Consider the following 26,598-nt stretch of genomic DNA (forward strand, 5'->3'; position numbering starts at 1 on the left):
GTATTTTCTGTAGGCGTCACTAATCAAGACGTTTGTCACTTTATGAATCGTGTCTAGAAACTTTATTTACTACATAATCTCATAACACAAATTCATAAAACCTTCCGATGCACATAAGTGTACAGGTGTGCGAATAAAGTACGCTAAATGATGTCAAGCTGACACAGTATAACTGTTAAAGTGTGTAGGGAGTAGGGAGTTAAGAGATTTTTCGGACGGAGCCACAGCAGAGGAGGAAGTAAGGAACACAGGTGGGTGGAAATAAGCGTGTGTTGTAATGTAATCTGGCTTTTCATTTAAAATCAATCTGATTGTAATGCTTATATGTATAATAACTGTTTAAATATATGAAATAATGCACATTGCAGCATTTAAACTGTCGCGATTGTGCAGATTTGTAGAGTTTGATAATGATCTACATGTATCTGTGTGATTGGAAGCTAGCATGCTCGGTAGCTTTCCATGACAGGACCTGACACTGTGCTGTGTGTAAACATTAGACATTCTTAACCTTGTTTGTTGATTTCCAAATAGTGTATATATTATAAAAGTCCCAGCAAACATAACCACTTACTTTGATCATTTTTAATGATTAATTTTAAATGATTTAGAACGTTAAAATCTGATATATTTGGTGTTGCAAATGCTGTTTAATTTTATACTGACACTGTTTTACTACGTTCCGATCCAGTTCTTTAGCACAACACTTTAAAAACTTTAATACTGCGTTAACATTTTGTGCTTTTTTGCCAAATTACGTTTTTATTACAGTACATTTTTGTTTATATGAATCTGAAGTGTCAGTGTTAAAGTGGTATCTTGTAGTAAACCTGACTAGCGATCAGAAGGTCTCTGGTTTAAGCCCCACCTCTGCCAGGTTGCCATTGTTGGGCCCTGGAGCTCTCAGTTGAATGGATTGTATTTGGTGACTATTTGAAGTTGCTTTGCATAACAGCCTCTGCTAGATCCCTTAAATCTAAATGTCATAATTAAAATGAACATTACAAGTACAAACCAAATCTAGGGCGGCTAGGTGGGTAGCACTGTCGCCTCACAGCAAGAAGGTCCTGGGTTCGATCCCCAGGTGGGACCGTCCGGGTCCTTTCTGTGTGGAGTTTGCATGTTCTCCCCATGTCTGTGTGGGTTTCTTCTGGGAGCTCCGGTTTCCTCCCACAATATAAAGACATGTGAATTGAAAATACAAAACACATGACTGTGTTTGCCATTGAACCGATGAATCTTGTGTAATGAGTAACTACCATTTCTGTCATGAATGTAACCAAGGTGTCGTTAAAATCATAATATCGTAAAATCCTAAAAAATAAATAAAAACAAATCTTACTCTGGATCCATTCACTTCATTTTTGTGCGTATTCCAAATCCTAATATTAAAGGGGCAAATAAAAGAAAATTGTTGTTATGAACATTTGAAACGTGTGAATTTATTCTGCACAAATATAACACTTTCTAAAAAGTTATATTTGTATCTTCTTTTTTAAGTATGTAGTTCCTTGAATGTCTACAATAAATGATTATTATATTTTAAATCCATTAATGAATTTTATTATTACAAGGCATGCTACAGAAAAAAGTCAGTGGACACTCCACCTTACAGATTGATCGAGGCGAGGTTCAAACACAGATCCACAGGCCCTTTAGAATTGTGTAGCATCTGAGTGCCTGTGCATTTGTTTATGGCAAATAATATTAATTCTTCATTAAGTCTTTCCTGATTAGCTTAATAAAATACATTCATCTGAGATGGAAACCACCACAAAAAAACACATGTTAAATAAACAGCAGAATAAATGAACACCAGATTTGACCATCTGCTTATTAACACTCTAATTAATCTGCTAAAAACACCCTACTTCTTACACTGTTCCTCAAAATTGATTTGATGATGGCAGAGCAAACTTTGATATGTTCATGTCTAATGAATTAGTCACTTGTTGTGCAGTTGCTTACACTGTGAACTCATAACTGAATCACCCATGTGATTGTAATGATTTTCAGCATGTTTTCCTCCACTTTCTTTTCTAGACGGATAACATGCATTCTGCTTGAGAATAAATCCCAACAGATGCTCAGTGGAAAAGGATGCCACACCCCAGCAAAGCCAGTGACTCGACAACACACACAGTTGCTGTATCGCATAACACTTCTGATCGCTGGATGTTTCGGAGAAGACAGAAAACACATCTATTGTCATCCTTGCAATCAATTCATTCCATTAAGGAAAGACAAAATCTTTAACCGTTCAGCATATTTAAGAACTTAAAAAGGAATCATATACATACACTATGAACTTTAAGTCAGCTATTATTGTGTTTGAAAACCTTTCTGAGGTTAGGAGGCTCTGTCACTGGGGTCCGATTATCGCACTTACAGTTATCTCTGTGTGCTCTTCCATGGCTATGCTGGACTCTATTATATGGTACTGGCCCTTGGATACAACCAGTGGGAGCATTAACTTTATTATGCTCATCAACTGGACAGTCCTCATCCTCTACAACTACTTCAACGCCATGTTCGTGGGGCCTGGATACATTCCCTTAGAGTGGAAACCGGTAATCAAAAAAGTGACTAACAGTGTCATGATTCGTTAACATACTAAATCTTCTGTCTGCTTTCCAATTCACATTGTTTAACACAATATACCTGCATGTTGGTCATGTGGTGTCTTTTGTGTAACAGGAAAATCAACAAGACAGTATGTACTTACAGTTCTGTCGAGTGTGTCAAGGGTATAAAGCCCCAAGATCTCACCACTGCAGAAAGTGTAACAGGTAGCATTTCCTTCTGTGTTGTGTTACTACTAACTGTACTCACCTTATCAGGCATGAACTAAGTCAGACACTACATGGCCAAAGTACAAAGACATCCCCTTTAGTTAGTGAGGGTCAGGGTGAAGTTGTATTTGGGCAAGACACAGAAACAGGGATGCAATCTGGACAGGGCACCAATTCATCGCAGGCCGGCACATAGTCACATTCACTCACTCACACCTAGGAGCAATTTATAGCAGCCAGTTCAAATGTGAAATGTTTGTTTTAGGGGGAATGCATGTGGATTCAGGTGGAACATGCAAAATTCCTCACTCACAGACATTGAGTGGAGGTGAGAAAATAACCCTGGTCAAACCCAGTCATGCCAGCATGCCTTCCTTATTGCTTACAGGTGCCCAAAACCTGTAACAGCTTAACTCTTATGAGAAGGCTTACCACTAGATTTGGGTTAGTCAAAATAGCATTTGCGAGGTCACTGTGTGCAACAGGATTGCCTGAAACATCTAAACTCAGTAGTTAGAAGGGGTGTCCGCATACATTTGGCCTTATAGTGTTTTTCTGTTTATGTTTACCACAATATAACATACTTCCAGTTATAAAAAGCCTTTAAAATAAAGCAAGCTGTATCTTCACCTCTCCCTCAGGTGTGTGATGAAGATGGACCACCACTGTCCCTGGATCAACAACTGCTGTGGACATCGGAATCATGCCTACTTCACTGCTTTCTTGCTCCTCGCCCCGCTGGGGTGCATACACGCCGCTTTCATTTTTGTCATGACCATGTACACCCAGCTGTATGATCGGGTCAGTCCTACATTCAGTTTTCTGTACATTTTTTAGACTTATTAAAGTCATTTTATTCATAATCAGGCGTTTTGTACCCATAAAATCCTTTAAATATGGTTTTATCTGTAAGGTGAGTGGGACGGAAGCTGTATTGACTGGCTTTAACAGAATTAATCATGTGTTTTGAACTGTGTTTTGCTGCAGATCTCTTTCGGCTGGAGCACAGTGAAGCTAGACATGAGTGCACGACATGTCCACTATCCCATAATGCCATTCGGCATAGCAGCTTTTGCAGCCACTCTCTTTGCTTTGGGATTGGCGCTTGGCACTACGATTGCTGTGGGCATGTTGTTTTATATTCAGGTAAAGCATTTTCACTGTAGCTTATTCATTTGGTTGTAAGATTGGGCTGCAGTAATCAAAAAACACTTACAGTATGTATTGTAACGGTAATAGCACTGCCTGAGTTCCGGGGGTTCGAATCCTGGCTAGGCTTACTAATACACAATGCATAGAATAGAATGCCTTTATTTGTCATATATACATATACATGTGTACAGTACAACGAAATTCTTTATTTCAGCTGTTTGGAGGCTGGGTCAGAGCGCAGGGTCAGCCATCATACGGTGCCCCTGGAGCAGAGACGGTTAAGGGCTTTGCTCAGAGGCCCAACAGTGGTTGCATGGCAGAGCTGGGATTCAAACTCTCAACTTTTATGTTGATAGGCCAAAGCTCTACCCACTAGGCTACCACTGTCCTATGGCGGTATGTAAACTTAGCCATTGGGTGGACACACATCACTGCACCCTAAGTGCCTGAGCCAAGCCCGTATATAAATAGGAGGGTTGCATTATGACAGACATCCAGCATAAAAAACTATGCCAAATCAAACATGTGGATGAATGATCTGCTGTGTTGACCCCTAAATCAACAAGCATCAGACATCTAGCTAAATGTTTATCCAGCAAACAGATGGAGAGGTGGGTGTCATGGTCAGAAAAATGCAAGACGATCTGTACAAGCATTCACCGCAACACAGCATGTTTACACCAAACACAGTTGGACAAAATGACAGTGCAAAATACTTACTTTCGTTTTGTTCCTTATCAAAGCCCTGGTACGTCAGGATAATGCATCCACTCACCATATTTTAAAAAGAGGGTTAAAGAAATGTAAACATTTGCTCACCGAAAAGTAGTAGCAATGACACATGAGAATCTCATACAACCCTCTCATCTAGGATTCTCATTCTTCAAACCGTACAGTGACTGAAAATATAAAAGTACAGTGGTACCATGAAACTCAACGTCAGTTGGTTCTAGGAGTTTAAAAGGTGTTGAGTTTTAAGGTATTTTTTCCTTTAAGGATGTATGGGAAACCTGTTAATACGTTCCATGGTCTCGTGGAACTGCATATATTTTAGACTAATGTAAAATAATGGGGTTGTTTTTGACACTTATACACTGAAAATAACACAAATATAATATAAAAAACACTGAAATACAATTGAAAAACAGTTAAAATCAATCAAAAATACAATAAAATCAGCACTTTACCTTTAGCTCTTTATTGTTTTCTTATACTTCTTAATCGTGGAGATGCTTGATCTTGGAATACTGTATTCCTTAGCGTTTTCAGTAAAGTCGCATTCACGTGAGAAGCATCAAAACCTTTTGCGCTGACTGTGCCATTATTTCCTATGGAGTGTGGCGGTGCACAAAGCTTAACGTGACTAATTGAACTTAAAAGAGTGAGGGATTTTATTAGTGGAGAACTTAAGAGCAGTAATAATTAAGAGAGGTTTAGTGTTCCTATGTCGTTCTTTTAATACATTAAGTCACATTAAGCGGCAGTCGAAGGGCGTCGAGTTTCAAAGATTTCGAGTTTAGGGGACGTCCAGTTACAAGGTACCACTGTATTTTATTTAATCATAAACCAATTCATTTATATTGAAGCCAAAACCTCTCTCACACACACTTACGCACACACACAGTAGAAGTGATTTAAGCTGTGCATTCTTGCAGTGACTATGTAGTTTATTATTCAGAATTATTTACAGTTCAGTTGTCAGGCTGTTATTACGGAAGCATCTATCAAATGAACAAGGGTCTTTTGTTTTGGTTTATTATGTTTTATTAACATCCAAATAGTCCAAAATATTTAAGACAACTCGAAATATAAAATTCTACCTTATTATGTTGCCAGGTTTCTGTGTGAAGGCTTTAATAGGAATGTTTGTGTTATTGTGTTTTTTATATAGTGTAAATTCACAATTATGCTCATGCTCCTGTATTTTTAGGAGTATCTGCATCGGATCTGGTTTTACGCCAGAACACTCCAAAACACATCTGGTGTGAATAAGCCTTAAGTAATAAATCTTTTGGCCTCTGCTATCACAGAGAAAAAAAAAAAGAAGAAAACTGGAAATAAATTAGTGGCCACCGTAACTGAGTACACATTTCATTTCCCAGTAAATCTGCAGACATACAGCATGTTTACTCAACTGTTATGATTTCTGCTGCAGCTGCAAACTTTAAATCAAATTCTTCTCTTACTTTTAGATGAAAGTGATTCTGCGAAACAAAACCTCGATTGAAGTATGGATCGAAGAGAAGGTGAGACGATTTTTGTCATATCTGTAATTTACACTTACAGTCTTTTATAGTCTTCACATCAGTCTTACTCAGAATGTATTAAAAAAAGGCCTTGTGCTGCTCTTGGGTAACAAAATTCATATGGATCATTGATTTGGTTTGTTTGTTTATTAGGATTTTAACATCATGTTTTACACTTTGGTTACATTAATGACAGAAACGGTAGTTACTTATTACACAAGGTTCATCATTTCACAAGGTTATATCGAACACATAGACAATTTAGTGTCTCCAATTCACCTCACTTGCATGTCTTTGGACTGTGGGAGGAAACCGGAGCACCCGGAGAAAACCCACGCGGACATAGGGAGAACATGCAAACTCCACACAGAAGGAACCCAGGACCTTCTTGCTGTGAGGCGACAGTGCTACCCACTTAGCCACCATGCCGCCCATTGATTTGGTAATTGGATGCATGTTATTTTTACCAGTTCTCTGAAAAACTGTTTAGAAGCTACACAAAGACGCTGAGAGGATTTATCGTTCAAATAATTATCAATAATTAATCCAATCCAATAGATATCATCAATATCAGGGTTTTCAAACTTTTGTTAAAGCAGCCCACATTTTGTCTATGATTTTGACCGCGACCCAGGCAACACAAACAATGCATCAAAACCAAACACAGAACGAAATATACTTAATTAATAAAAATAGTGGCAATCTTGTCCCACTGTGGTTTACAAGACATAACATAAAGCCTCCACATGGGGATGTACATGGACAAGTTCATTCATCTTTATGTGCTCAATTAGCGTGCACAATTAGCAGTGCCTGCAGCAGGCAATAATTGGCCAGCGTGTCTGCTGGGTGGGATGACCGGACTATGTGGGAGGGGTCTTCTAAAGCTGTGTAAGGACCCTGGCTAGCAGATAGAGGTGCCAGTGCAGAAAGCATGGGTGAATAGAAGGGGTCCGCTAGAACTGCGCACGGGTCGGAGGAGGCATGAGCAGCAATATACCCTCCTTTAATGCAATCAGGCTCGCAATGAAAAACCCTGATCTATTTTAACAGTTTAAAGTGTGGGGGGGTGCAAACCTAAAAATTGTTTCACCAACCAGTTTGTTATTCGTGATAATGACAAATCATCAGTGAAACCTAACACAGTAAATGATTTGTTACATATATTTATTTTGCTAATACATGATTTATTTTTGTTCGTCCATTAATAATTTTATTTTATCAAATTTTTATCAACAACAACTGTATATTTCAGCACTTTCCGACTAACTAGCCACAATGTTCCCATTAGGCCAGAGACAGAATCCAGTACTACCAAACCGGAGAGGAGTTTATATTTCCGTATGACCTGGGGGGTCGTTGGGAGAACTTTAAGCAGGTCTTCACCTGGTCTGGTACCCCAGAGGGAGATGGAATTGAATGGCCTGTAAATGAGAAATGTCACCAGTACAATCTGACTGTAAGTGCTCACTGTAGAGTTCTAATTCACATCACACATTTGTAATTTCTCACCCTTCACTATTCTCAGCTTCTGCATTGTTTCCTGTGTTTCAGATCGAGCAGCTGAAGCAGAAAGCAGATAAGCGTGTTAGGAGTGTAAGTAGCTGTCATGAGCACTAATGACCGCTAGATGGCAGCAGTAGCATAATAAACTGTGTGTGTGTAGGTGCAGTACAGAGTCGTGGAGGATTATAACGGAGCCTGGTGTCCGTTAGGAAAAGGAATAAATACCTTCTTCAGGTCACCCTGCTCAGATGAACCCAGGATTAAACTTACTAAAGGAGAGATCATTTTTGCCACAAGAGGAACCAGGTGAGTTACTGAACACACACTAACAGTAGTGACAATGACATAGTATTGAAAGCTACATGGTAAATCTTTGTTTTATGTTTATTGTGCAGGTGGTGGATGTATGGGGATAAAGTTTTGGATGAGGAACAAACCAAAGGTAAATAGAGTACACAGAGTCACAACAAAAATGTTAAAGACTGCTTGAAATCAAACAGATGTGAAGTACAGCAGCATTTTCATGCTTCTAGTCTGACTAGACCAGCTGTGAGTGTTTTAAAATTGCAGTCTGGAGAAAGACTTTACAAAAGTTGGCCATACTTGGTCTTTCCCCCCTTTTTCTCCCCCTTTAGGGCATCCAATTGTTCAGTTTGCATCGTGCTTCCTCTCTGTCTATGCCGAACCCTGCCCTGACCGAGGAGATCGAAGCTAACCCATATCCCCTCCGAAACATGGGCAGCAGCCGGATGCATTTTTGCCACCCACACATTGATGAGTGTGGCGCCACCTAGCGTTGCATGCGGAGAGACACACCCTAAGGGCACTCTTCCTCATCTCTGTGCAGGCGCCTTTAATCAGCCGGCAGAGGTCGTAATCGCATTCTGACAGAGAGAGACCCACATCCGGTTCTTTGTCCCGCCCCCGACCCCCAACTGAGCAACCGGGGAATCGTTGCTCATACAGCCACTCAGTCTTTGGCTGGTCTTTGTGTTCTTGGAATATTGATAAGGAAGGTGAACGAAAAGCCAGCAGTCACTCTTAAACATTTTGAAATGACCTCTAGAATCTGTTAAATTAGTGCACCACCACTGAGACCCAGGTTCGAGTTTCCACGTCAACACTGTCCAGGCCAGGTTCTCCACAGACATAATCGGTTGTGGCACTGAGACAGCGATTCATACTGTCTGGTCGGGGCACTGACATGGGTCTGTTTGAAAACCTAGTGAGCTGACTTGCTGTCTACTGCCTATCTAGGCAGCCTAAATAGAGAGGACTCTAATAAGTCATCAACTTATAAGACAGATTATTCAGACGCACTACTTAGACAGCGATTATGGCACCACAGTTTTCGCTTACTAAGCTAACATAAAACTAAAATGCGTCTATATGAGAACTCACTAGGTTTTCGAACAGACCCATAAAGAGTGTAGAGTATAGTGTGTTTCTCAGTGGCTCTGTGTCAGAGTCCATCACTAGCACATGTTGAAGAAGGTGTGTGCTAGTCTACAGTCCACCTGACTGTACTCGTGAGGTAGAGTACAGTATTCTTCACACTAACACTGAACTCTGTCATGAGTAGCATAAATATTTACAAAAACATTCCTTCCATGTTTAACATCAACCATTATTGAATCTGCTAATGTCAACACTCTCTGGTTAGCTCAACCTGCTGATTGTATCTGTCTACCTAGTTTTCCTTTTATACTCTGCTTTGTATAACAATAAGCTAAAAAATGTAAATACACATTTGGGACATTCATGCTGTCAGTCTAGGAATTCCAAAGATATCTATCTGTAACTTTCCCTTTTCTGTGCCTTTAAAATTAGAACACATAACGTTGTACAAATAAAAATATACAGTTTTGAGCTCCTTAAATTGGCAAATTTGGCATGAATGGATGTTTCTGGGAGGTGACCGAGCCCCAACGATAAATGTGTGTCTTGTCTGTGGTGTGTTATTACATTGTGTCCAGCAATTCCAGATCCACTGTGACCTTGACCAGGATAAATAGGTGGTAAAACATGAAAAGGAATGAACTTGAATTGTTTACTGTAAGTTTAATGTTTCAAAAAATGGCCAAATGTACTGGGTTTAAAATTAGGGATGTAACGATACACTCTACCCACGATGCGATACGATTCACGATACTGGGTTCACGATACGATTTTTCCCCGATTTTTTTAAACTAAATGAAATTGAAGACAAATTATGACGTTTCCTTTTATTACTTCTATTTAAAATAAAATACTGTATTTGTGCTTATCTTTAATTCATCTAAATAATGGATGTCCTTTTATTTATTAGATAGGTGCAAACTATGCAAAATAAATGCTACACATTTCCCTTATTCTGTAATGAAATATATAGCGCCAGCGCCCTCTGCTGTTTAAAGTGAATATCGATTCATCTTAAGTGATTAACCGATTCAAATCGCAGCACATGCGCACCTCAATTTAATGGAGTAAAAGGTGGGTGCACTGGTCTGTAAAATTCAATTGTCTCAAACAGCGAGGAAAAACACTGAGGAAAAAGGCGAGAATAAAGTGAGCTTCCTGACAAAATAAAGCCTCTCACTTATAAACGGACAGATGTCGCCGGCTAGCGGACAATTGCTGAACTACTGGTCTCAACCTAGACATTTGTTTTTGTCTTGATTTTAAATCGAGGTTCCACTGTATCTTTAATTTTAGGGTAGAAAACATTCTACCTAAATATACAGTTTACTTGTCATTGCAGAGGTAAAATAAGTTCACATTTTCCATATCACGTTGTTATGCTACACTAACTATTTTATCTGACATGTGAAAAACGTTTTTTTCCTTTGTTCTTTAGCTGGAGTCCGTGTAAGAGGATGGTTTCCACGCCGATGTGCAGAAAAGTGCCCCTGTGATTCAGCAAACGCATCAGCAAGTGAAGAAAAGAAAGTCAAATGAAACCTGCAGGTGTTTTATCGTTCAGCTTTGGGGCCTGGTCCTCACGACTCTGCACTCTCTTTACTTGATGTCTGATTTTTAATGGAATCTTTAGCAGGCTAACCTGCTGCAAAAATGATTAAGCATATAACTGTTCAAACCAGCAAATTCTGCTTGTTCAAGTGAACCTGTGTACCTCTGTAACATCTCCAAAGACAAGCTAATAACAGTGATCTGGGGCTTGTAAAAAAAAAGAAAAATCTTCTTCTGGAGCTGAGCAAATGTTTACTTGAATTTCTCATATTCTTTCTCTCTCTCTCTCTCTTTGATGTCCAAACTGTTTATGCAATGCCTTTGCCAGCTGTAACAAAATCTAAGTCATGCAAACACTCTGTATTCTTTGTACTGAAAAATATCTTCATTTTATTTTTGATTATTTTTGTAAGATTGATGGTGATCTCGCAGTAAACCGTTTCGCTCTGTACAATAATATAGTGTGTGGGTCTTTTAATATAAAATAACAAACTGAAATGATGCTTCATAATTCCATAACATTCAAATTTTCAAGCTTTGCATCATACACTTTTAGACAAGACCTGATGGACAGATTCAAGCTGATCCACTTATCACCAAACTGTGGATGAGATCTAAATAGTTCATGGAGTACATTTTCCAGAGGTTGAGAAGACACAGGAACTGAAACCATGACCTGAAGTTCTCATAGTATCATCACTGCAGTGTAGCGTAGAGACTCTCAATCTCATGCTTGAAAAATTTGCTCAGATCAGCTCTCTTAGCCTTCAGTGTTGGAGTGAGGAAACCATTCTCTATGCTGAATGGTTCAGGATGGAGGTGCAGCTCTTTTACCTTAAATATAGAAAAAGTTAGCAGCATTAGCAAAATTGTGAACTTATATATCTTAAATAAACTTTCTAATATGTAATATCCACATTATATGTATATTGGCCATCTACCATGTAGATGCACTTTGTGGTTATATAATTACTGACAGTTGCCCATGTGTTGGTCTGTAAGCTGTCACCACATTCTAACTAATCCATTAGTGGAAAGGGACTAATGTATGAGCACTATTGGTGAACCATTTTTTGCACTGCAATAACCTGGTAATAATGTTAGTATGTGTTGCTCTGGTATAAATGTATCAGGTGTAGCAGCAGATTTGGTTTATAAATACAATTATTACCCTTGCTATTAGAAACACATACCCTGTATATGTACAATTAGTTCTTATAGCTATTTTAGTCACAATATGTTAATCTTCAATGTCTTTTCTAGCTGTTTTATAATTGTGGTTGGAGCACATCTGTTTAAAAATCCCAACAACACTACTGCACCTGATATACCCTTACCAGTACAACACTACCATTGAATTACCAGAAAGTGTTCAAATATTGTTAAGAAATATTGTTAAGAACTCAGGTGGTGCAGCGGTAAAACACACTAGCACACCAGAGCTGACATTTCGAACTCGTCGGTTCGAAACTCAGCTCTGCCATTCAGCTGGGCTGGGAGCCTATGTATACTGTACAAAGATTGGCCTGTTGTTTATACAGGGTGGGAAGCCAGATAGGGACCTCATAACGGATGCAATTATGACCTCTGCAGGCTGATTGATGGTACCTGCACAGAGTCAAGGAATAATGTGGACAGGGTGTGGTTCTCCATGCACAAAGCTGATCCATATATCAGCAGTGGGGATCAGCATCAGTAGAAAGGAAGAGTAATGCAATCGGGTAATTGGGAATGAGTACAAAAAAGGATGGTCCACCACCCAAATAGCTTCTAGTCACTGGAGGTCCTATAGAACCTCTTGATGAATTTGGTAGAAGAGTGTGATGAGGTGCATAGATCAAAATGTAAGCTACAGGCAATAATCTAATACCCACAAAATGTATCTATATGGAGGTGTAGCTCGTATATTAGCCAAACACATACCAGTTTAGCCCACACTATAATGGTGGGATGGAAAGGACATTTGGGTAGATGTCATACTGGTCATACAAATGAGGGTTAGAATCTTGATGAGGGACTCAAAGTGGCAACTTAGCAGTGGTGTGATTAAAACCATTGATCTCCTGATCAATAGTCCAGTACCTTAACCACTGTGTTGACACTGTACTATAATCTTCCTAATATTGAAAAGTCCACTTACTTGTTCAAAGGATTTGAGTCCTGCTTCACATCCCAGCTTGATGAGGTCAGTCAGGATGGCTTTTTTAATTTGCTGTTGGCATAAGCACAGGGTTGTTACTCTTTAACCTGATTTATACGTCACTGTGTGTGTTATATTAATCAAACTACATTTAAATGAGTAGTAATGCTTTGCTGAATATCAAGCTACAAATTAAATATACATTTTGGCTTATGCTCTAATAAAACTCAATGCTGCATTACACACTGTGACTATAAGTATGTGAACACCTTACTCAGAGCTTGTTGGACATCCAGTTCCAAAACCAAGTGCAATTCCATAAGCAGTTGCCTCTTTGTGGCTATAAAAGCACTTGCCAAAAGATTTTAGTGGTGGAATTTTATGCTCATTCTGTCAGAGTGAATTTGTGAGATCAGGCACTGATGTTGGCTGAGCAGGCCTGGCTTGCAATCAATGTTCCAATTCATCCCAGAGGTGTTAAATGGGGTTGAGGTTAGAGCTCTGTGCAGGCCACTTGAGTTCCTCCACACTGAACTAGATAAACCAAACCAGTCTTTATGGACTCTGCTTTGTACACCGAGCCACAGTCATGCTTGACCAATAAAAGGGCCCTCAAAGTTTTTACTATTATTGATTTTATATATCCAAAAGATTGTCTACACAGACATGCTTGATTATGTCTGAGGACGGATGGTCAAAGCCCTTTGATGATCTGACATGCTGTCAAAGGTCATGGTTGGTTTGACCAATCCATCGCAGGGCTTTGGCCACTTCCTCCCTTTGACATAGTCAGCCATGTCTATGTAAATGCTGGTCTGGCCAATAGCACCACTAAGATTTGAACGTGTGTCTCAGTGGTGGTGGGCTAGCTTAAAAGACCACTGAACCACCCAAGCACAAACATTTTAACTCCAACATTAGAAGGGATGTCCACATATCTTTAGCCATATATAACTCTTTTCTTAAGTTAAATTTGCTTTAACATGGGAGTTTCTGTTGTACAATTACATTACTAATACCAACATAATATGAAAACCAGATGCTATTAAGAGTTGGTGGTGATTTCCAAATGTTAAGTGCAATATATTAGGAAGACAAATTAAGCAGGATATCAGACCTGGTTTTTACACAGTTCCTCGAATGAACCCTTAACTCCAAGCTTCTCAGCCAGACCAGGTAGCACCTCAGCATCTGGTACCACTACAGCCACTAAACAAGACTGAACAGAGAGGATTCCTCAGGCTGGATTAAGTCTTATGTGATTAAACATTTTAAGTGCCAATTATGCTAATGTTTGGACACTTAGTAAAATCTGATGTTTCCTTAAATTTCTACATGAATTTAAATTAGCACATCATACAACTTCTATACTTTCTATACTTCTATACTTTCAATGCACAGTTACTATTTATTTGATTGATAGCACTGATGTTTATTTCCCCCAAATGTTCAATTTAGCAAATATATACTAAATGTGCATTTCAATCGTTATGTAAAAAATCAACAGAACAAAAGAGTAAACCTACCTGCAAACTGTCCCCATGAACAAATATTTGTGCAACAGAAGCACAGCGAATGTAAACATTTTCAATCTTTTCAGGAGCAATGTACTCTCCTTGGGCCAGTTTGAAAATGTTCTTCTTTCTGTCAATGATCTTCAGAACCCCACTCTAACAGATTGTACAGAAACATGCAATTAGTTAATGAAATTGAATACAGAGGGTGTAAAGTTTTCATTTATATTAAAGATATGGTGGGCACAGTCCAAAAACATGCAGTCAGGTTAATGGGGGACACTGAATTGCCCTATAGGTGAATGTGTGTTTGTATGTGTGTCTACCCTGTGATGGACTGGTGCCCCGTCCAGGGTGTTACTGTGTGCCTTGCGCCCATTGAAAAGCTGGGATAGGCTCCAGCTAATTGGACAAGCAGTTAAGAAAGTGAGTGAGTGTATATCCATTTTCAAAAAGTACATTTTTAGTCAAGCTGCTATATTCATTATATGAATGTAGTGAAAATCATTGTAATAAAAAATTGTAAAAAATGTCATATAGACACATTTTCAGACTTTTGACAACCAATGTAAATTAAAGATCAAATCTAAGGTGTATTAAAGATAGAGTAAAATTGGCTTATTAATGTTCAGCCAAATTGAACCAAATGAACTGCACTAACCATTAGTTTGTAGAATAACACAGAATCACATCACTAATCACTAAAGGCTTAATTATTCATCCTAAGAAAGAAAACCCACTGGGAGCCATTTGCCGATGTCTCCAGTATGTAGCCAGCCGTCTTTGTCGAGGGCCTCTGCTGTCCTCTCTGGGTCATTCAAATAGCCGCAAAACACATTCTTTCCTTTTATACAAACCTGCAACACATACACTGTAAATAACCTGAAAAGTGTATTCACACAGATCTGTAATATATGCCAGAGCAGAAAATGCTTATTACCTCTCCTTCATTGTTAGATGCAAAATAATTCATCTCCTCAACATCCACTAGTTTGACTATGTTGCATGGCACGGGTACACCAACATGTCCTAAAGACAACAAAGTTTTACAGCAGTGAACACAAATAAGGTCAGTTTTGTATTCAGTGAATCTCAAACTTTGTCAGTAAAACTGCAGGGTGTCAGAATGTTAAACAATGATTTACGTTGTGAGGTCAAAGAATAAATAATATTCTGTGTTTGATTTGATGGGCTAAAGCATAAGTCATACTTTGTCAGATTATACAATGGGGGCCAAGTCTGTGACCACTAGTTAACATGCTTCTATTTTAAATTTTTTCTCAGTTTTAATACAAACAATTAAAAATGGTTTTTTTATTTTTCATAATTTCTTAGTATTTGGCACCACTGACAAGCAGGTACACACTTTTGTGAAATTGATCATGGCAATTCCTTTGTGAAACAGGTCAGATTTCTTTAATACTTTCCATTGAAGCACATGCTCAGATAACTTTGAGCCCATTTAAGTTAAAAAATTTGCACAGTGGTCCCAACTTTATGGCATCATACAAAGATCTGGCTAGCAAGCTTCTAAAATTAGATCATGCTTATTTGTTAAGTTAACAAATGTTAGCCAGCTAGTTAGCAGGTCATGTGTTTTCTTCTTTTAGCTTTAGTAAGCTAACTACCTTTAGCCTTTTACCTGGCTTCTGTTGACAGCCACGCTGATGTAAGCCAAAATAGTACTACTGTGCTACTGAGGACACTATGATTACAGCAGATGTTAATTGTATTTAAAGAGTGTGTTTGATTGATAATGAAGTCATTTGTGACTGTTAAAACATACCAGCAGTCCAGTCTCCAGGCAGAGAGATAGTGCAGCCAGCAGTGCACTCAGTTTGGCCGTATGCCTCAAAAATCTGGAAGTCAGGCCAGAGATACAGGTCAGTTCTGGGTCACTGAGATACCATGAGATAAGTACTTTAAAGACCTAGGTTAACCCAACGTAAGATGAATGGAAAAACAGTAACTAGTGCCACACAGATTAAGTACAACAACTACAATTATAATAATAATAAGAAGAAGATTGTTTAATGAATATAGCTCCCTTTACCCACCCAGAGTCACTGTATATAGTACACAAGAGAATAAAAAACATTTTAAGTGAGACTAACAGTATTTGACCATTAGGGCTTTGCATGTCAGCAGGATTTAAAACTGGATATGCATGTGACCGATAGGCACTATCCCTCCAAAAGTACATCGATTTTTATCTAGAATGCCAATACTACAGTTATAAAGATCAAAGTAAATAAATACAAAGACCAGGGTTTTAGTATCTGTAATGCTAATCAGAGAAGGAAGGTGTGCAACATTACAGAGATTGTAAAAAGCAGTTGTTCAAATGACAGTGGTAGCTATCAATCGAAAGGTTGAGGGTTCGAATATTAGCTCTGCCACACCCATTAGCAAATCCATACCCATTAACTAAACATTAGGGGGGGACCAAATCTCCTGGATGTGGGGAGATTGGGATTTCCTGCCATTCTAAAGCATTACTTGCTGTCAATAACTCATGGGACCACTGACGAATTCTAATATTATGTAAAACTTACGAGCGGTATACACCAGGCATAACATTATGACCACTGACAGGTGAAGTGAATAACACTGATTATTTCTTCATCACGGCACCTGTTAGTGGGTGGGATATATTAGGCAGCAAGTAAACATTTTATCCTCAACATTGATGTGTTAGAAGCAGGAAAAATGGGCAAGCGTAAGGATTTGAGTGAGTTTGACAAGGGCCAAATTGTGATGGCTAGACGACTGGGTCAGAGCATCTACAAAACTGCAGCTCTTGTGGGGTGTTCCCGGTCTGCACTGGTCAGTATCTATCAAAAGTTGTCCAAGGAAGGAACAGTGGTAAACCGGTGACAGGGTCATGGGCGGCCAAGGCTCATTGATGCACATGGGGAACGAAGGCTGGCCTGTGTGGTCTGATTCAACAGACGAGCTACTGTAGCTCAAATTGCTGAAGAAGTTACTTCTGGTTCTGATAGAAAGGTGTCAGACTCCATGCCTTGACGAGTCAGGGCTGTTGCACTTCTCAGCTGTTCTCATGAGTAACTTGTACATATTCAAAATCCTGAATTGAGTGGATTTGCTTTGATTGAATGCACATCAAGGTTTAAAAATTATGAATGCTAATGCTTTCCCTAACTCTAAGCTCTTGACTTTTATGTCATTTTAATCTAAAGAACAATTCCAAATGTACAAACAGCCAAAAAAGAACCAAGGATAAGAGTGAGATGCATTTTCACCTGGCAACCAAGACACGCTCTGAGAAAGCTGAGCACAGAGGGAGAAATAGGAGCAGCACCTGTCACCAACACTCTCACTTTCCCCCCGAGAGACTCCTGCAAAGAGAGACCAGTACAAAACATTCCAGATCACATTATCACCGCCTGGCTTCATTACCGTCTTTATCTTTTCGTCTATCTCAAACCCTTTAACCTACAACTCTTCCACTCTTCTTTCAGGGGAACAATGAAGAAGCTACATGTACGTTTATACCTGCACTTTGTGAAAGATGAGCTTGTCCCAGATGCTGTTGTTTCTGATGATGCCCTGCTTCACCTCTGCATGTTTCATTTTAATAGCAAAGTTCAGCAGCCATTTCTTGAATGGAGTCTGGGCCCCACTCTGAACCTGAGGGAAGAGGGGGAGGTAAGCTTGACAATGGAAGGTGTATGGAGTGAAAAGCACTAAATGCCCTGCGGAGTAAAGCTAATGAGCATAACATCACATGATGTACATATTACTAATATAAACCCTTTTGTGTAACCATGGCTATCAAGTTGAGGTGCAGACATCAATAATGTAATTTTAATTGAGTGTATACATGAAAGAAAGCAAAAGTCATCAGCCAGTACTTAACAATGACTCATTAGGTCAAGTCTGGACAAGAAGGATCCCTAAGATTAGCATTTCCTTTCAAAAATGTAAAGCCTTGGGGCGCCCAGATGACGCAGCAGGATATTCCACTAGCACACCAGCGCCAAGATTCTGAACTCCTCAGTTCGAAACTCGCCATCCAGCGGGCATAATTGACAGTGCCTGTAGCAGACTCTAATTGGCTACCTGCTAGGGCAGGATGACCAGACTATGTGGGTGGGGTCTTCTAATGCTGTGCAAGGACCCTCATTAGCAGATAGAGGCGCCTGTGCAGAGAGCATGGGTGTAAAAGAAGGTGTCCGCTAAGGACTGCACACGGGTCAGAGGAGGCGTGAGCAGCAATATACCTTCCTCAAATGCAATCAGGGATCCCCATCAGTGGAGGGCAAATTGACTACGCTAAATTGGGAGAAAAATGCATAAATAAATAGAAAAAAGCAGTGGAAGCATCCAAACTCATCTTCAATTTGTTAAGTGATTATTTTGACATGGTGGGTCAAAGAACTGGTGCATTAAGTTGTGTTAGTGACACACAGCTATAGGTTCTGAGTTTGTGACTGCAAAAATGTTTTCTATGTTCTTTGGATTCCTCTTACCAGCAGATAATCTGCTACTCTAAATTACCTCTATGTTTAAATGAGTGAGTCGGGATATGACACTCAGTGATGATGCTCCAGACTTAACATGACCCTGACCATACTGAAGCAATTACTGAAAGTGAATAAATAAAGGAATTGGTCATATATATTTGGTAATATAGGGTTTTGGATGCAGTCTGTTTTAAAGACATGCAAGAAGCAGAGGAATAGTGTAGCAGTTAAGTAATTAAGCGTATTGATTTAACCATATTCCCTGTAGCATGGTGGAAACTGTTTAAATTAACTAAGATAGTGCAGTTAATTACACATATGTTGGTTAAAGGCACTCTTTAAAGTCAATGTAATAGGACTATCTAGGGGAGTCTGTTTTGAGTACTTTTTGTTATTTAGGGCCATGTCAGCATTTTGGTTAACAACAACCAAAAAAATAACAACCAACTCTAGCTGTTTGCACTATATTGCTAAAAGAATATGACACATCACTGTGAGCTTGCTGGATGTTTGTTTGTTTGTTTGTTTATTTGGATTTTTAATGTCATGTTTTACACCCTTCGGTCACATCCACAACAGAAATGATAGTTACTCGTTACACAAGATTCATCAGTTCACAAGGTTATATCGAACACAGTCATGGACAATTTAGTATCTCCAATTCACCTCACTTGCATGTCTTTGGACTGTGGGAGGAAACCGGAGCACCCGGAGTAAACCCACGCAGACATGGGGAGAATATGCAAACTTCACACAGAAAGGACCTGGACCTCCCTACCTGGGGATCGAACCCAGGACCTTCTTGCTGTGAGGCCCGAGCTTGCTGGACATTTGATTTTAAAACCATGTACATTAATATGGAGATTGCATTAACATCTCTGTTTAAGTTTCTGGCCATTCACTCAAAAGCTGACATAATTAATTTACACACATTAGCAGTGGGTATTGCTAAATCACCTAAACACAATAATTAGGAAGTGTCTTTATAGTTTCAACCATATACTGTTCTTAATACCCATAACCTCCAAAACCGTATTCATACCTTGTCATACACCCGATTGAGAAGACGTGGAACCACTGGAAAAACTGTAGGCTTCAGGGTTTTCATGTCATCAGGGAGCAGCCTGATATCCCCCTGAAAAAATCCCACCTGTCCTCCGGCACCATACAGCACTGTCTGGCAGACACACCCAAACACAAAATACTGTACTGATTTCGGCATGTCCTGAATTCATTACAACTACACTACTATTTAACCATCACTAAGCTAATAAGAAATACTAAAACGTGTACCTGCACAACTCTTTCAAACATGTGAGCCAGCGGCAGGAATGAAATGGACACATCAGTGGTGAGTGCTGTGAAGGCACTCTAGAACAAAAATAGGTTTATTACTTATAATTAAAAATGAAACTTTGCCCATTGACTAATGCAAATGATAAGAAAATGCCAGCATAACAATATACCTCAAAGCTTTTCACAAAACTAGCGGCATCTGAAACTACATTTTCATGTGTTAACATGGCTCCTTTTGGATCACCTAAAATAAAAGTATAGACAGAGTTCAAATGTTATGCCAATATCTGCTGGGTATATATACATACAGCACTTAAGATGATTATTTTGGTGGTGTAAATAGACATGTCATTTAACTTCAGGCTGTGGCTTATTTCCTCTCTAGTACCCATGTAAAATGTACATTGAACACTGTTTTTTTTTTTTGCTAAAGTTGGGAATGCTAAAAAGGTGTCTACATTATCATGAATTATCCAATAAATGCTTTGCAAGAATTAGAACTGGAACACCATTCACACTGTGCGCAATTGAACAAGCTCCACATTTCCATGAGTCTAAAGGCAAGCATGCAAATAACCTACTAATAGTAATGAAGCTTCTTCGTCCATGTGATGAACAACAAACTTTGCACTGTAAGGTTCAATTTCGGAGCAGGGAATTTTTTTTGCACATCAGCCTACAAGCCAATGGCAATGTAGGGTTTGCGTCTTCTGTTTTACGGCAGCTTTTTTGCCAGATCTGTTTTTGGTGGTTCTTAGAATATATCTGACAGGTGGCGCAGCGGTAAAACACACGCTGTTCACCAGAGCTGAGATCTCGAATACATCGTATCGAATCTCAGCTCTGCCTTGCTGGCTGAGGCTGAGTGGCTACATGAACAACCATAGACCACTGAAGTCGTGTCGTCATTTTGTAGGCCACGCCATGTTGTTATGCCCATATTTGGTAACCCGGGTCTAAGAGAAATTTTGAATGGGAAATATGAATGGAGATTTCGCAGATTGCCTCTCTCGCATCCTGTAGTCATAAAATGTCCAAAGCTGTTACATTTTGTTTTATGGAGATTCTTCTGTCTATTATCACTGGATCCTCTGAATTATGAAGTTGTTAAAGAGTCAAAATATTAATATTGCTACATGTAAGCTAATGCTACTGCGCACTGAATTGACGTCACTAAACTGGAAGCCTCTTAATGTTTTCATTTTTTTTCCTTTTATAAGCCTTTTAAATAACCGCACAAAGCAGCGTGATTCACCAGTGTAACTGTGGTGTGATATTCACAAGTTTTGGCTGATATTTTTAGTAGGTAGCTACATTAAAGTAGAAAGCAAGGATGGTTGGGTGTTACGCCTTCGGTTGTACTCAACAAAAGCGAGCCGCTCGTTCCGTTGATTCGATTGGTGTACGTAGTTCAGTGACGTCTAATTAATGTGCAGTAGCATTAGCTTTCGTGTAGCATTATTAGTATTACGACCCTTTAACAACCTCGTAATTCAGAGGATCCAATGATGTACAGGAGAAGAATGTACATAGGACAAAACGTATAGGGTTCTGTTAGAGTCGATTTTTTGAAAACCCCGTTCATTTTTCCTATATGAAATCTGAGTTTGACCCGGGTCTTCAAATATGGGCATAACGAAGACTACAGAATAACGCACGACTTCAGTGGTCTATTGGCCTGTTGTTCAGATAAGGGGCGGGACTAAACCCGGATGGGGACTCTCACTTAGACTAGTGCAATTACGACCTTTGCTGGCTGGTTGGTGGCGCCTGCACGGAGATGGGGAAGGAGTGCGGTAAGGGGTGTGGCCCTCCGTGCACAGCGCTGTACCACACTGCACTCGTCAAGTATTGGTGATAAGATGTTCGATTGCTGTGCACGTTTCGGAGGGGGCGTGGAGCAGCCTCGTCCTCCCCAATCAGGAGCAGGGACCAGCATTAGTGAGAGGATGATTGACTGGTAGAAATTGGATGTGCTAAAAAGTGGAAGAAAAAGGGGTAAAAAAAAATAATGGTATATCTGACCATCTAGATGAATTTCCTCTTGCCATAATGAGACAGTTTGGGTTTTCTTACCAATCGTTGTTTGCTTATTTTTCCCAAGTGCACTTAAACTAGCCCTGTTAATATGAGCACTGAGAAGTCAACAACTATAACTATTATAATCAACAATTATAATAATTTATTTATTAATTCATTGTCTGTTTTACCAATGCGTTATCCTATTAATGGTTGCGTTGGGTCTAATTTATTTGGCAAAAGGCAGGAAACACTTCAGACAGGTTGCCATTCCATTACAGGGCAAACATACACACACCTAGGGGGACTTTAGCATCCCCAGTTAACCTGACTGCATGTCTTTGGACTGTGGGAGAAACCGGAGCTCTCAGAGGAAACCCACATAGACACGGGGGAAACATGCCACCCCAGGACCTCCTTGCTGTGCGACAATGCTACCCACTGAGCCACTGTGCCACCCACAATTATAATTAGTAATAAAGTAAAAACTTTCATTTACAATCTTTAAGTTGCTTTATGTGCATTTTTGACCCAGTGGATTTTGTCAAATCCAACAATAAATTTACAAAAGAACTTGAATGTGTTCCAATTAATCAGTCACAAAAATAAACAGTGAAAAAACAAATTCCAAGACTGCTATGACATATACACCCTTTAAAAATCTGTGTAAACATTTAAGCTGTATTCTGTCCTTAGAAAGGTTATTTACTCACCAGTAGTTCCACTAGTAAAGCACACAATGCTCAAGTCTTCTGGTTTTGGTGGCTAGAAACAGAAAGTAAACACATTTAATGTGTTTTTTTTTCTAGACAATCAGGTTATTTTGTCAAGCCACAAGAATAAACATAGGTACTCACCACTGGCTTATGAAGATGATCCTTTCCCAGAGTCTAAAAATGCAAAAATATACATTTTATAATTTGTGGCCCATTGTATTAAAATGTAACACTGCAATGTTCTAACAATGCTGTTAAACTTTACCTCCATGTCCACTAGACTCACAACTTCCAATGAACACTTGGAGGCTCTTTCAGTCAGAGCAGCATCAAACAGGTCCATAATAATGATAGTTTTGAGCACAGGGGTGAGGCCTTTCTCACAGTTAGTGAGGAGTATCTCAGCTTTGTCCTGCTTGTCACAAATGACTGTAGATAGATTTGCTGTAAACAGACCAAAATAGAGGAGAGTTAGGACCGTACTTTAGTTCTGACCAGCTAAACAACTCTTTTTGGATGGTACCCTATTTTTTTCACTCAATTTGGTCACTCCCACCAATAAGTACATGCTTTCAGTTCTGAGGTTACTAAACAGATTAGCATGCTAACTGCTACTTTTAAAGATGATACACAGATGCCTGAGATTAGTAAGTGTCGATTTTCCACCCAAACCCAGAGCCAGTTATGCTTTGTAATACCTCTGTACATCAGTGGCATTGGCATCAACAGGGCTTAAACGTACAATCTTTGCATGATAGGGTGAATTCTCTTCCACCAATCATTTATTAATTAATCTTTAATAGCTGCTTTAATGTGATAATAACCATGGAGATTCTGGCAACCCTGGGCAACCCTGGGCACAGGTGCTCAGATGGCATAGCGGTCTAACACGCTGACCCAACACTGCATAGAGCTCAAACTTGCAAGTTTAAATTTGACTGGATGCCCAACAGACACAGTCGGCCATATCTGAGGTAAGGAAGTTCAAATTGGGTGTTTCCTCATTATCACTGCAAAGATATGACCTTTGCTGTCTGTTTGAGGTGCCAGCTAGTGTAAGGGAGGATTCAAATGAGGGCATAGCATAACTCTCTGTATGCAGTACTGCTTTCCACTACTGACTGGTTTAAAGCTGTTGACTGCACACATGTTGGATAGGGTGGGTGCTATTTTGCGGTGGTCCTTTGGCTAGTGTGGAGGTTGTACAAGCTGCAGAGGAATTGCAATATGGAATTGAGTAAGTACTAGATTGGTGAGAAATTATTTTAAAAAAAAAGTAACACTGGGCACAAGGCTGTAAAAACCCACTCATACTGACATCAGCAAGTGCAGCCACCCATTACATGTTATGGCACAGTGCTACACCTTCCTAAACCATTTATTATGAGCCCCATATCCAACATTTAATGTTTCAGAATGCTGTAACGGTGAGGAATAGTGAAAGCGATATAAAGATGATGTAAGGTAGATGTATTCTAAATTCATACAGTCATAGGAGTTGAATGTATGCAAGTACTATTCTGTTACTAATTTTTACTTCAGAGACCAAATGCACTAGATCAGACCTCTAATCCTTAATAATTTAGCCTTCATAGGTTTGAAAGCTTTAGGGGATTAGGTGTTACCTGTCTCTTTGAACACCTTTAATGAAGCTGAAAGGTAAGCAGGTTTAACTACCTCTGTTAATGATGAAGACAAGAGCCTCAGGACCAAGTGTATCATACAGAGGAACTGCCACCATGGAATATGTATAGCAGGCCAGTTCGGAGATAATCCACTGCATAGGAATAAAAAGCAAAGGGTTAGCATACAAAGGTACAATTTACCTGTTTATTTTAGGCTAGCACAATAAAATTGCTAGTTTTTTAGACCTATATGACCTTTAGTTAAACAGGTTAAAGCCACCAGATGAATTATATGAACAATAGGAAATATATATAATATATATAAAGATTAAGAAACAAATCATGACTTGGCAATTGTAGCCTAGTGGTTAAAGTACTGGACTAGTAATCAAAAGGTTGCCGGTTGAAGTCCCAGCACTGCCAGGTTGTCCCTGTTGTGCCCTTAACCCTCAATTGCTTAGACAATATACTGTCACAGTACTATAAGTCACTTTGGGTAAAAGTGTCTGCTATATGTCGAAAATGTTTTTTACAATGGAAAAATACTACTGATCCCATAATGCATAGCAAATTAAGTCATCAAATCAGGTTTCAAAAGCTATTCGATATGTATTCCATATTCGATATGTTATGCAGCTCAGTTTAACCTCAGTTAACAAAAGGATTAAAAATCACTTGGTCACTACTACAGTTTTTATTGTTATAACAATGTCTCTGATTGGTGGGATTTGCTTTGAATTATGGGAATTGTAGTACCTCACAGGGAGATCATCAGTTAAATGTAAAAAAAAAAATCTGGTTTTTTTATTTTATTGGGATGTTTTATACCTCTGGTCGGTTCTGAGCCAAGATGCCAATGAAGGATTTCGTTGAGGGTTCCAGGCCTTTGTGGAGAAGTCCGGAACCTAAATATTGAGCCCTGTCCGAAACCTACAGAAACCAGAGTGCAGCATTAAAGTATTATCTCTCAATACAATCTCTATAAAAGAAATGATTTCAATTACATCACCACTATGACTACCTGTTTGTATTTAAGCCACTGGTAGGGCTTCCCTGGTTTTCTGTACCCCAGGCAAGGTCCATTTCCTACACAGATATCACTAATTAGATAGGTCAGCTGTTAGTTTAAACTGAGAACAGAGCAATCAAACATGCCTTGGACTCATACCTGAGACGTGTAATCCTCTTTGAAAAACCTCATAAAGAGTCTTGGCGTCTTCATGCAAACAGGAAATCAAGTTGTCATCTTTGAGCATTGCATTCTTTCTAGCTCCGCCCTGTAAATAATCATCATTGGTATATTGAAACTGACTGAACTGAAGAGTAAACAAATTACTGTCACAGTTCTATATACCACATGTGTGTTAGTAGTGGCATGTGACCATATCTCTGCAGTACTATTAAAATGTATGCATGTCAATGTTTAACAAGCATTTTCAGTGCAAAACAAGTGTTCTTACCGCAACGCCCACTGTCTGCCTGTTTAAATCTACTGGTGATCGTAAAGGCTTGGGTCTGGTGTTCAGATAAAGCAAGGCGGCTGCAGCCAGCCCGAACAAGAACACCAGCGCAGAGGTGGGCAGAGGGGTGAAAATAAACTCAAAGATGCAGAACATGTTGTCAGGCCTGTACGGAAAGATAAAAAACATGTGGTTCATGACAAATTATACTATATGCATACCATTGCTGCCATTAGTAAAGTCTTGTTTTGTTTTTTAGTTGTGTTATATTGATTAGTGATATTGATGTGATAGTGTAAAAGCAAGATTACTGTTGTGCACTTCTCACACTGCATGTTTAACCTTTAGTCTTGAAGTGAAGTACAATAGTGGTCAGAGGTTACAATACAGACTGAAGTGATCTACTGTAACTACTGTACTATACATTCTAAATTAATAAGGAAAGATATACAGGCGCTCGGGTGGTGCAGAAGTCGATTATGCTCGTCAGGCTGGTAGGGTTCTTTTATACCCCATCAAATACATTTGCATATTATTTTGGTCATGAAATTGTATAAGAACTGAATTAAAATGAATTAAAATGAGCAAACATGGTTTCATTTGAACAATGAATCTACCAGACAAGTTTTCCCAAATGTGTTTACAGTGTACATTTTATTTAGAGTTTTGTATATTTTATTTATAATAGCATGTGTG

The 26,598-nt window shown here is 39.2% G+C and overlaps 2 protein-coding genes across 2 annotated transcripts; one reads left to right on the plus strand and one right to left on the minus strand.

Annotated features, from left to right (window-relative positions):
* The first annotated feature begins 263 nt into the window (after positions 1-263).
* On the plus strand, positions 264-11,102 carry zdhhc6 (zinc finger DHHC-type palmitoyltransferase 6). The gene is made up of 11 exons (XM_063003034.1): positions 264-279; positions 2,044-2,570; positions 2,698-2,789; positions 3,434-3,593; positions 3,780-3,938; positions 6,137-6,190; positions 7,482-7,649; positions 7,745-7,786; positions 7,857-8,002; positions 8,092-8,138; positions 10,533-11,102. Exons 2-11 carry the CDS (start codon positions 2,304-2,306, stop codon positions 10,631-10,633), a joined length of 1,236 nt encoding a protein of 411 aa, XP_062859104.1. The 5' UTR covers positions 264-279; positions 2,044-2,303; the 3' UTR covers positions 10,634-11,102.
* On the minus strand, positions 11,070-26,058 carry acsl5 (acyl-CoA synthetase long chain family member 5). The gene is made up of 20 exons (XM_063003033.1): positions 25,903-26,058; positions 25,611-25,719; positions 25,464-25,528; positions 25,271-25,372; positions 24,495-24,594; positions 23,083-23,261; positions 22,959-22,991; positions 22,815-22,866; positions 20,253-20,326; positions 20,080-20,157; positions 19,829-19,963; positions 17,816-17,950; positions 17,563-17,658; positions 16,086-16,158; positions 15,240-15,328; positions 15,040-15,156; positions 14,312-14,455; positions 13,903-14,004; positions 12,786-12,857; positions 11,070-11,479 (listed from the first exon to the last, which is right to left on the minus strand). The coding sequence occupies exons 1-20, from the start codon at positions 26,056-26,058 to the stop codon at positions 11,342-11,344; spliced, it is 2,049 nt and encodes a 682-aa protein (XP_062859103.1). The 3' UTR covers positions 11,070-11,341.
* Between the last annotated feature and the right edge of the window lie 540 nt (positions 26,059-26,598).

Source organism: Trichomycterus rosablanca, chromosome 10 (genome assembly GCF_030014385.1).
Source record: "Trichomycterus rosablanca isolate fTriRos1 chromosome 10, fTriRos1.hap1, whole genome shotgun sequence".
Taxonomy (NCBI): domain Eukaryota; kingdom Metazoa; phylum Chordata; class Actinopteri; order Siluriformes; family Trichomycteridae; genus Trichomycterus; species Trichomycterus rosablanca.